The sequence below is a fragment of the Argiope bruennichi genome, chromosome 5 (assembly GCF_947563725.1).
Source record: "Argiope bruennichi chromosome 5, qqArgBrue1.1, whole genome shotgun sequence".
Lineage (NCBI taxonomy): Eukaryota > Metazoa > Arthropoda > Arachnida > Araneae > Araneidae > Argiope > Argiope bruennichi.
Genome location: NC_079155.1, coordinates 87,975,707 through 87,988,345, shown reverse-complemented (window position 1 = coordinate 87,988,345; position 12,639 = coordinate 87,975,707). Strand labels below are relative to the sequence as shown.

Here is a 12,639-nt window from a genome sequence, read left to right as displayed (position 1 = left end):
TGCAAAGCACACAACTGAATTCAGACATAAAAATCTTTGATTCTTTAATAATTATTTACATATAGTGTCACTTTGTGTTTAATTATTCTATGCAAATCTAGAATTATATCTTTCCAAATGCTTTGGTTGAATTATATAACTTTTCCAGTTGATGAGTTTGGGAAAGATATTCCTATTAATAAATCACACGTTTAAAAAGTATTTATTTTATTTTATATTTACGAATAGCTTAAGTTGTATCAGAGCTAAATAATTGTCAATGACAATTTTATTTCTATAGTATAAAATTTGAAATCTATCAGTTTGCCTATTTATTAATAACTATACAGTTTATATAAGGATAAAATTTATTTAAAAAGTTTGTTATCTTTCACGATGGTTAAAGTTGAAAAGAAAATGTTCGAAAGTTTTAGAATTTTTTCGTTTTTGCTTGACACGTGGTCATTCTTGATTTTCTATGCGTTGTTTTTTCATAGAAAATCAAGAATGATTATTCTTGATTTTCTATGCATTGTTTTTTCATAGAAAATCAAGAATGATTATTCTTGATTTTCTTTGTGTTAGAAAATCAAGAATGATTGCATTTTGGCTGATTATAAATTTCATGCAAGTATAAATTTCATGTGCAGTATTCTTTAATTTTTCTTTTTAGTAATTATTAATTATTCTTAGTATTTTAGATATTCTGTAAAAACGAAACATTAGTTTTTAAAAATAAATACAAGTGTATTTTACTTAATTTTTAAAACTCTTCGTAGATTTTTTTTTATTTCTTTTTTTATAATACGCAGTTTTTTTATTTATAAATATCATGCAAAAATAAACGAAACAATATTTTCCAATTATTCTTTTTAGTAATTATTAATTATAATTATTTTTTTAGTTATTCTGCAATAAACAAAGCAATAATTTAAAAAAATAAATACAGGTGAGTATTTTACTTTTTTTTTTTAAACTCTTGATAGATTTTTTTTTTTATTTCTACTGTTTAATACATTTAATTTTTCACTAAGTAATTCGGATAGAAAATATTAAGTATGTTCAAACTTTATTTTATAAATTAATTTCTTAAATTTACTTACAAATATACAGAATAAAAAAAAAGTTAAGCAAATGAAATGCTATCTTTAGTTTTACAGTTTATATAATTTTAGCTTTGATATGAATTTAACCAAAAATTGTTTATGTTTACATATTGACTTTGAGATGAAACAGAAATCATCAACTAGAACAAGAGGGAAATATAACATTGACGTTCAATGCCATACTTAAAATTTAAACTTAAAAAAAAAAAAACTTTTTTATCTCACCGGGGATCAAGAAGTCAAGTAGCAGAACATTCTACTAACACTTTCAACTTGCAAGATTTCACAGATTTCCTCTTAGAGCGATGATGTATTTAGTCATTATACTTTTCTTGGTCTTATCATCTGTCTCGTTAGAACTTCATATGTTGATCAGTTCAGTCTTTTCAATAGTTTTAAAATTAGTTTCATTTGATAGTTCAGGTTTCTAGTGATGATAATATAAACCATGCTCAGTTTTAGTTTCCACATTTATCTTAATAGTTTATGTTTCGAATCATTGAATGATAATAAGCAAAACTTGTTGGTATCAAGTAACAAAAAAAAACCCTTTATGTTACGGAAATATTCTTAATTAATAAATGAAAGCATGGAACATATAGGAATCTGACCTAAAGTGTTAATATTTGATAAAGTGTTAATATTTTATCATTCATCGAATTTTTATTCTTTATAAACTTATTTGTGTGGCAACTAAGAAAATAATTTTTTTTTTATCGGCCTGTTTGCAGTTCCCATTCAGCGTAATGGCCCCAAGTAGCAGCCTAGTCTGTTTAATTGGAATGCTGCCACTATTCCCAAATTAGGTATATAGACTCTCAATGGAGTGATAATTATTAATTTTGGGAACTCTGTTTAATTGGAATGCTGCCACTATTCCCAAATTAGGTATATAGACTCTCAATGGAGTGATAATTATTAATTTTGGGAACACAAAATTCTCTATTCTTCAATATCTAGCAGCAAATATTACTCAGAAAGCTGAATAAACTGTTTTAAATTTATGGCGTTCGATAGTTTTAAGTTACCAGTTACATAATAAATCTAACAATTTTTAAATACCTAACAAATTTTGAAATATCTAAATTTATTGTGACTTGTTCCAATTTGTTTGAATGAATTAAAACGTGTAAAAAGACAATTAAATTAAATATCAAGAGACAAAAAAGAAAATAGGAAAGGAAAAAAAATTATCTTAATGCTACTAAAAATGTTCTTTCTTTTCTTTCTTTCTCTCTCTCTCTTTTTATTTTCAGAATGGCCATAAAAGGGTGAGTAGTTTTTTCTGAAGATGGATTTGAACAAATTTTTATCCACTAAATGTAATTAAATTCCGAGCCTGAAGTTTTAATTTGGGCAAGGAAAGTTTTTAAATTTTCACCACTATCTGAAGTATGGCTATATATATGCAGCTGGCATAGTCGGAAAATCGACAGAGTTATAGAAATCACAATAACTATTACAAGTTTTAGAGTAGCATCTTTGATACATGTGGTTGGAAGATTTCACTCTCACGCGTTTCAAATAATTCATACGATATATTGCATGATCTACCATTACCTGAAACGTAGCAGTTCAATGCTGATTTGTTGGACCAGCAACATTATATAATCCTTCCAGGTATCCCTATATAAATCAAACCTATCAAGGAGTGTGATCTGTAGGACACACTAACCACCAACAAGGAATTGCATGGATAATTACCTGTTCATGTGTAAAACGTTGCCATAGTATTTGTCGAATATCTAATCTGATATAAGGAGTTCTCCATTTTGAACAAAATTTAGAAGTATTGTTCAACATCATTCGTTATATTGTGTATTCTACCATAAAACCCAACAATTCAGCATTGATTTGTTGAATCTGCAACGATATACAATTCCTCAAAGTATCTAAATTATCAACATTCTCAGTATAAATCGCACCTTTAGATGACTATGCATTTAAAAATTATAAGGAGTAAGATCCGGAGAAAAAGAAGGCCGCTTATAAGAAAATGTCCGGCTAATTAACCGTTCGTCTTCAAAATATTGCTATGGAATTTCCGATGCGAGAAAGTGCTTCATCTTAAACAAACTTTAAAAATATTGTTGGAGCAAATGACTTAAATACAATGGTGTTCAATTAGCGTTTTTTTAATAATCATAGCACCAGCTTAAATTGCCTAAAAAAAATTTCGCTATTCCTAATGATATCGCTATTCCCAACTGAACTCATAGAATTGCATGTAAAAGATGCTCAAGTGTAATTTGTAGAGGAATGTATTTTCTATAATACTTTCGTCTCACTAACTTGGGATCTAAATAGGGTCTAATTTATTAACTTTGAAGTCACGGACAGTGGTGGATTAAGTCATTTTCGTTGTTTTATGAAAGGCACTGTATGTGCCCCCCCCCATTCTAATAAACTGAACAATTTAGTTTACCATTTCACCACATTTTTAATTTAATATCAGGCTCATAATTTATTTTAATTATTTTAAATTTTAGTAGATTTTATGAATATGCATATGAATTTATTCATTTTTTACAACACATAAATGTGTGACATTCACCCATTAGCTCACTATTAGCACTCACTATAAAAAGATGCTCGGTTTTTATCAGTAGTATATATATTAATAATTGTAATAAAACTAGTTGGAACATAATTAATTATACTTGACAAAATAAGAAGGTTATTCTAATCGACAGATTTTGTATTTTTTTACAAATTCATTTTTTTTATTTGGTAACTAGTTAAATAACATATTTTTAATAGATTTTCCTGTGGCTCCCGTCAGCTTAGCGGCTGTAAGCAACTGCCAGTTAGAAATTCGCCAACAGTTCAATTAGTGTCACCACAACGTGGCTCTGCCAAATTCTACAATAATAGTTAGGAAATATAACTTGACACATTCGGAACAATTAACTGAATTTCGCATTTAAGTAAGTTATATAGTCATGTCCTTTTCCATGTTGGGCAAGGGATTTCAAAATTAAATCAGTGAGGCGCATTTCTCCAAGTAAGCACGAATTGACTCCATTTTACTACTACTTTTCTCCCTACGTAATGCTTAATTTTTTTCTCCCCTTCAGCAGTTTTATATATTTTCCTGACATTTTAAATATTGATTATCTAAACTTTTCTAAAAATCAAGTTGCAATATTTTTAACTAGTCGAATTTGGCTACCATCTGGTTCGTTAAAAATATTGGTTATATTTAATCTCCCTCAAAATGTATAGATGTCCACCTTATCATTCAAATTTCAGACATTAAAATCATGACATTAAAGTTTAAACGTTTAATAGTTTTGACATATGTTCTGTTCATTGCGTCAATGGGCTTTTTAAATTTAGCTGAGTTCCATGACATCATAGAGCTATTATGTTCGGTTCATCTATCTTTTAAATTAAGAGGTATTGTAATTTCACTTCTATATTCGTTCTGTGAGCTACATAGAATTAAACAGAATCCTTTTTTTAGCTTTTAACGATAGAAAAAAAATCCCGCTATTTGGATTTTATTCACAGCAATGAAAACACTATTGTGAAATATACTTAAAAATTAATTAAATCTAAATTTAAGAACTTTACAGCATCTAAATTAACATGAAGAAATAGATAATTTTAAAACTATAAAAATCATTTTTGTGCGGAATTACTTTTGTAAGTTATTGCGAAAAAACTTCAAAATCTAATTTAATTTTTAAATAATTAAATTCTAATTAAAGTTCCAAAAAAATCGCCTTAAGGTGAACATTTTATCCTCCAAGATATTTCTATCCCAAATTTGGAGCTCTAAGTCAAAGAGGCGCCAACACATACACACTTTCATCATTATTATTAGTAGAGATGTGTTTTCTGAAGTTGACTTTTGTATATCACATAATTAATAAAATATTGTAAATTAAATTCAAATAATTATTCGAACCTTATTTTTTTAAACATTATAAGCAAATGTTTTTATAATCCATGCAAGATACATTAACTATTATTTAAAACACATCAGAACATTATAATTAACAAATATTAAAAAACTTATAAGTCTTATTTAAGTAAAAATCATTGCTTTTGAGATAATCAGATATGGATTATTATTATCTATTTTGATAATTAAGCTCATATTTATATACCTCAATAATGCAAAAAAAAAAAATTACAATTTTTAAATGATGAAAATAAAATATTTTTATATCAATATTTCGTTAGAACTCTTATTGTTCTACAAAAAAAAATCCTAAAATTAAATAAAAAAATTTATCAAATAAAAAATTAGTACAAAACTTAAATATTTTTTATAGAATTCTAAATGTAATTTGTATATTCTTAAAAAAAAGGTAATTTTCCCATGCAGTTGCTTTTTTATGAGTTAATTAACTTAATATTTAATAAGAAAGGAAAAAAACTGAAATTCTTCAGGTTTCTGAAAAATTTTATAAACTTCGCCACTAATAAAAGTTGAAAGCAATTCAAAACAAACAAACAAACAAAAAAACTGACCGTTGGAATATCGAATTGATTCCAAGATAACAAACAATACGCCAACGATAAAATACAAGCTAATATGTTTAATTAATGCCAGAAGCAAAACGTCATCGTACAACTAGCTTTTTGCATCTTCTTTCATTTGCAGCTTACTACAAAATAAACACATTTATTTATAAATAGAGTAATTTATTATCTTACCGTTAATAAAGTATTAGAAATCAGAGTTTAGTTTATATTTTTAAAAGGCAAGATAGTATGACACTGTTACTTTTAAAGAAAACGTGATACGCAAACGCAAAATGGGAAATTTTTGAGTCAGAAAAATTAAATCTTCAAGAATTTTTTATATAAATTTTAAAAAAATCAACTTTTTACAGAATCTTTTAGTATATTTAAGCAATTTATGAGCAATTTAATAAAACATGTATGATATTCAAGTTCATCTATTTTTGAAAAATGCTAATAATTCAGAAAATTAGATATTTTAATTTTTTAATGCTTTATATTTCATTAGCATTATTTTATAAGTTATTTATTTCAACTATTTCTTATTTTTATAAATTTGCAATGAAAATCTAAGTTTAAGACTTTAATAATTTGTTTTGAAAGAGATGCAGAAATCAGTAGTAATCTGGTAATTTCTTTTTTCACTGCAAAGCTTCTGAATTTTAGAGCATTTCTCATAATACGTAATGTTATTCTAGAAAATAAATATATTGCTTGGTTTAAAATTATAAATCTATTTACCTACAAAAATTTTGATGAGATTTGTTTGTCTATTTTTTTATAATCATAATAATAATAATTTCGGAACGTGTGTAAAATCCCTTCAACCTAGAAAATTGGCACAAGTTCCACCAAATTTATATCAAATCGTTTCATATTGTTCCCTAGTGCATATTTAATAAGAATTAGAACAAAAAGTTATTTTGAAAAAAAATGTTGAAATTAATATTTAAGAAACACACTATTAAAAACTATTTCTCAGCTTCTGCGAAATGATCGACGAGATTTTATACACGTACCGAATGACTGTTTTTCTACCGAAAACTTTTTGAAAGTATTCTGCAGTCTATAGGAATTCGAATTTATCACTAGAAAAAACAAAATATAATAAGTTTTTATTTATTTACTCGTTTTTATTTTTTTTAATTAATTTATTTATTTTACTTAAGATATAAAAGAAATGGATAAGTGGTGCCACATTTTGACAGGCTATTGCTTTTCCAGTATTAAAAGAAGAGTTTTAACCTGTTGAAAATTTATTAAATTATTTTTATTAATGAAAATATTTGTTTCAACAATTTATCTGAATGTTGATTTAGCTGGAACCAGGTAATAATTGGCAATGGTAAATCCGCTTCATAATTTAAATATTCGTAACAGTTCGCATGTCTGTCACTTTGGGTAAAATCACTTTAAGTACAAATCTATTTATCAGATAAATAACCTCTTTCCATAACGCAAAAACCGAAATAATTTTGCTATGCAAAAGATTATAATAATTTTTTAACCTCATTCTGATAATTGAAATTACATTCTAACAATTTTAGAAAACGTAATCTTCACCTCATTCTGATATTTTTATCTAATACAGCAAAATAATTTCTTTATCAAAAACTCAGTAATTTTAAAACTAAAATCTTTACTTCATTCTTATATGCATATAATAAGACAATAAAATTATTCCGTGAGCAAAAAGGTATCTATTTTAGAAAAAATATAATATTTACTTCATTCCGATATTCAAATCTGGAAACCATAGGAAAATCAATATGCAAGGAAAGAAAAAAATTTATAAATAAAATCTTTACCTCATTCTGATATGCATATTCGTCTAAATCCTTGGGGGACTTATTACACCCCTCTAAATCCACCATTTTCGTCTGGAAGCACAACATATCTTTCGAAGTTTCAGGATAGAAGAAAGTTGGGGAGTCTTCCCGAACAGTTCGGTTGCTGTTTTCCCGCATAAGGTCACATGCCCTGTCCCGTTAAAAACTACAACTCAAGTCAAGTGTCGTTCTCTTGCCGTGCGTGGTAGCGATGAAAAAAGTTCCAGGGGGAGGGTCTGCACGGCTTTCTCTCCGTATCTTTCGATAGGGTTGCCGGATGTGATTCTCTCGATTATGAAGGAGGGAACTGCGGTTGGTCATCTGGTGTGGGATCAAGCCAATTTCGAGATGCCAAGGAAGGCTAATTTTGTCGCCAACTGAATCGGAGGAGTTGCGGAAAGTGGGTGGACTGTTGGACCTGGGAAGTTTCGGACAGGATGGGGGTTTGAGTTTTGGAATGTGTCGGAAATTGACTGAGGGTTGGGTTTGTTTTCCTTTTTTAGTGTTTTGAATTCTTCAGCTGGGCATTTTATTTTAAAGGGAAACAACAAATGAAAGAATTGAAATAGGGAAGAAATGGTGATAAATCTGTTAATCTTGCTTAACAAATCTTGATATGATCCGAAACAAAAATTCATCAAGTAATAAAAAAAAAAAAGAATATGAAAGTTATAGATACATAATTATTTAAAAAGGCATAGGAAGAATATTTAAGCGGAATGAAATGCTAACTGATAATTATATGTTAACAAATGAATTTTGTTAGTAATAATCGATTTATAAAGTTATATTTGAACAGGAAATATTCGATGTTTCACTAAATATGAACAGAATTATATTGGTAAAATCATCGGAAATAAATAGTAACAAGTGAATTATAATCAAAACTATAATTATTTTTTGTCTCAAAGCTAATAATGCACACATGCAAATGTGTATGTGTGTGTGTGTGTGTGCACGCGCTCGTGCGTGCGTCCGTTAGAGTGGGTGTGTGCATGTGATTATTAATGTGGGTGTGTGCAATGTTATTTTAACTAATTTATTTTCTTTTCATTAACTGATTTAAGATGAATAAAACGGTCAACAACGGATTTTACACTGAACTGATATTTTATTTTAAAAAAAGTTCATTAAAGAAGGAAATGTAGGATAAACTTTCTATACGATTTGGGGGGGGGGCTCTAATGTGGGGGTCAGGACAACTGCCCCGTATGCCCCTGCCTTAGTCAGGCTCTGATTCTTATTTTGGGAAGCATCAGTATTAACTTTCTTCTCACAGATTGTGCTACATAGATTGTACCAGGCTACCTGCATGCAAATTGATCAATTGTCAGGACACTAAGTCATTAATGTTCTCTACTCAGGTTACTAATCTGTGGTACCTTTTAAGCCCCTTGCAGTTACTTTGTTTACTTGTGTTATAAGAGGGCCTATGAGATGATTAAGTTTATTTCTAATGAAACTAGCGTCTTCGCGGACATTGAAAGAGTTAATTAACCCTTTCACGTAACATATAAAGACATATAAAGAAAGAAGGGATTTTTCTTTTTCTTCATCATTACTCGAGAATTATTCATTATTATTATTCGGTGTCAGCATCTTGAATTAATTGTCAAAATGCAACGAAAGCTCAAAAAGTTCATATTTGCTCAATTTTTCTGTTTTATTCATCATTATTCTGTTTTCATCATCTGGACCTAAGTTGGCAATAAGTATAGACGTAGAAAAACTCTAAAAGTTAATATCTGTGCAATGTTTCTGTTTTATTCATCTTTATTCGGTTTCATCAATAAGAGATGGAATTTTTTTTAAAAAGAAAGAAATGCTCCAGAAGTTAATATTTGTACGATTTTTCTGTTCTATTCATCATTATTTAGTGAATTCGTTGTAACGAATATCTCTATAGATTATTAACTTTAATTTGATATTTTCCTGATTCTCTTATAAATTTGTTAATTAGAAGAATTTCTTTTTAACAAAGATGCAGGATGAATAAAGTGCAGATGATTTTTTTAAAGTGAAAATAGGAAGAAAAAGGTATATGGAAATATATTAAAATCTGCTTTAACCGTAATAGCCGTTGCGTGTTCTTTTTTCAGCAGATTTTACTTGAACTGATATTTATTCTATTTTATTTATTTTAAAAAATGTGAAGGCAAATGTTGGTAAAATCGTTATGAAAATAATTTTCTAATAACATTTGTTTCATATTATATTATTTCTTTTTAGAAAAGAAAAGAATTATATATAAAAAAAATTCCGCATATAAATCCATACTTTTTAGGACCAAGCAGATTGAAATGTTAGGATGCTGCCATTTATTATCTCCTCTAAATTACCTAGGCCTCAATAAATAAATTTTCATAACATTATTATTTTTGAAGAATTTGTAAATTACTTTATAAAGAAATGTGACCATTTAAAAAAAAATTACAATCTTCAAGAAATTTATCAAAAATTGAAAGTAGTAAATATTAATATTATCAAAGAATTATATTAACTCTAATGCATCAAAAATTAACAGTTAGAAACAAAAATATCATTTTAAACGTGAATAAAAAATTCAAATAACAAATATGTAAATAAGTTAAATGAAAGTTCAAATAGTTCAAAGAAAAATTAATTTCGAAGAAAGAGTGATTCATTGGAGTTCATTTCACGGTTTCTCTTTTGAAAAACGAATCCACTTATTTTATTTTCCCCTGGTTGTCTTTCTTTGCGTTTTTACGCATAAATCAATGCGACAGCCGGACTGCCGACAGAAAAGCAAACAAACACAACAAACGGAACATATTTTTTTAAATTTAAAAAAAAATACAATGAATAAATTGTTTTGTATTTAAAAGTTCAACCATCCTGCGATCAAAATCAGGATCCTCACCCTACTCTAATATGTTTGACACCACACGATGGTAGCCGGGAAAAAAATCCTCTAAATTAACCTCTTGTTCGGGCGGAATTTCGTAGTCCAACTCTCTCTCTCTAAGAGGTTATCCTCTGACCTTTGGACCTTCTTTTTCTGTTGTTCCTTTTTGCCAGATTCCTTTGCCTGCGCAGTACCAGTTGTTCCTCTGCATTAATTGGCTGAAGACTCCGTGACGTCCCGTGGTTTATTAGAGCACCGCATAAAACAGAAGAAAAAAAAAGAAAGGAAAAAAAAAACTAAAAAAAATGAAAGACCCACTGTCGTCTTTCGTGTTTAAAGAACGGTAATTATAAAAGCGAGAAAATGGGAATGCAAAGCGATGAAAAAATAAATAATAAATGTTAATGTCACACAAAGAGTCGTTTATCGTCATTCGAACGGAGCCGAACTTTCTTCCTCTTCTTCTTGTGCATCGCATGAAAGGGGTTAAAAAAAGTGACAAGAACACAAATGATAAATGATGACTGACCATGTACTTGTACGGATGTGTGTAATGTTTATTTTACACTACTAGTACTTCTACATTTGTGAGAGATTTCTTGAGAGGGTTCTGAAGCATCATTATTTATCTTGAAATCCCGAGAATAAAAGAAATGAATCATGGGATTCTATTTAATTAAAGTTAAAATACGTAATCTATGAACTTTTGCAGATTTTATTTCGAGTGCAGAAATTAAAAATGTGTCATCCATGAATTTTGCAAATTTCATTCGTTTGCAAACTTTGAAATTAAAATATGCAATTTAGGAATTTGAAATAGGAAAAATATGCAATTTAGGCATTTGAAATAGGAATTAGCAAAAATAGGCAATTAGGAATTAGGAAAATTATGCAATTTAGGAATACTGATGCTCGAAGATTTCATTCATGCAAAACTAAACTAAAATGGGTAAAAATTTGAACTAAAATGCGTAATCTATGAATTTTTGCAGATTTTATTCATGTGGGAAAGTTAAAAATAAGATGTGTAATTACGAAGTTTTGCAGACATTAATCATAAGCTAAAGTTAAAACTAAAATATGTAATCGATTAATTTTCACAGAATTCATTCATTTTTCAAATAATGCAAGTAAGGAGGCTTGGATGACTTTATTTTAATCAGGAAAACTTTAAAGTTCAACCTTTTACCTGGAAAGTTAGCTCAGGAGAAGTATAAAAAGCAGTAGGTAAAATCTCAACAATAATAAAACAATCCATTAATTTAAAATAATTCGAAAAGCTTGAAGGCATGAAGCCTAAATAAATAGATTTCTACTACTTAATCTGTCAGCTGATTCAGAAACATTGGTCAAAAAAGAATGACCATATTTTGAATAAAGATGAAACGGAGAATACTTCAGAAGTAATTTTTTTAATTAGATCAAGTTAATCTTTATAAATATGATCTATTTATTAATACAGTAAGAATATCTGGAACAAATTAATTCGAAGGATGAAAAATCCGACAGCTGCACAAATTTTAGAAAAAATTTACCTTAATTTTTATCGAAAAAATTCTATGAATCTCTGGAGAAACTGCCAAATCAAATTCAAGAAGCAAACATTTATACATCTTTCTACTCTATGCCGTAAAACGACGTATAAGTGAAAAGACGATCATCGAAATTTTAATAAACAAATTTTATAATTACAAGTAAAATATTAGAAACACAAATTATTATTATTAAAAACAGTATTATTACTGCATTGTATAGAAAATAACAACTTATAAAAGTATAAAGATCTTTGCAAATTATCTTTAACATTATAAATTTTACCTCTACCTTAGTAACTATATTGCAAATGTTGAGTACTAATTGTACATTTCATTTTATTTAATTTATGTACATTGTATACATACATATGTACACATTTTTTATAATTTATGTACATTTCATTTTATTTATGTTATATTTATTTAATTTATGTACATTATTTAATTTATGTATTCATTAACATTAAATTATAAAAGTAAAGTCTTGAAGTGTCATTTAATATGTTGATTGTCTAAAAGTCTAAAAAGCATTATGTACCGAATTTCGTTCATCGAAATTTTTTTACTAGTATTTGACAAACAAAAAAAGTATTAGAAGGACTTTTTCATATTTTTCTTCAACTTTGTTTTAATTAACAGTGGATAATTTGAATGACAGTTGTGAATGTCCGAAGTCATTCCAACGGTATCGAAATTCATATACTATTCTGATCTATAATCGCTGTTCTTTTCTTTTCTTTTTTTTTTTTTTAGATGGCATTAAATGCTGGTAGTTATATTAAAAACAATGAAAGTGTTTTTGTATGAAAATTTCCAGTGAAATAACTAAATAAATGATTTAGCATACA

General features: G+C 27.8%; 1 protein-coding gene across 4 annotated transcripts in view; it reads right to left on the bottom strand.

Annotated features, from left to right (window-relative positions):
- The window catches only part of LOC129969257 (eyes absent homolog 1-like), a 188,858-nt gene that overhangs the window by 113,355 nt on the left and 62,864 nt on the right, over nucleotides 1–12,639 (bottom strand). For 2 of the 4 annotated variants that reach the window (XM_056083721.1, XM_056083722.1), the window contains exon 1: nucleotides 7,370–7,657. The exons of the other annotated variants lie outside the window; for them this stretch is intronic. In XM_056083721.1, coding sequence (XP_055939696.1) covers nucleotides 7,370–7,528 — 159 coding nt within the window. In that variant the 5' untranslated portion in view covers nucleotides 7,529–7,657. Of the gene's footprint in view, nucleotides 1–7,369; nucleotides 7,658–12,639 lie in introns of those variants that run through there. 4 annotated transcript variants of the gene reach the window in all.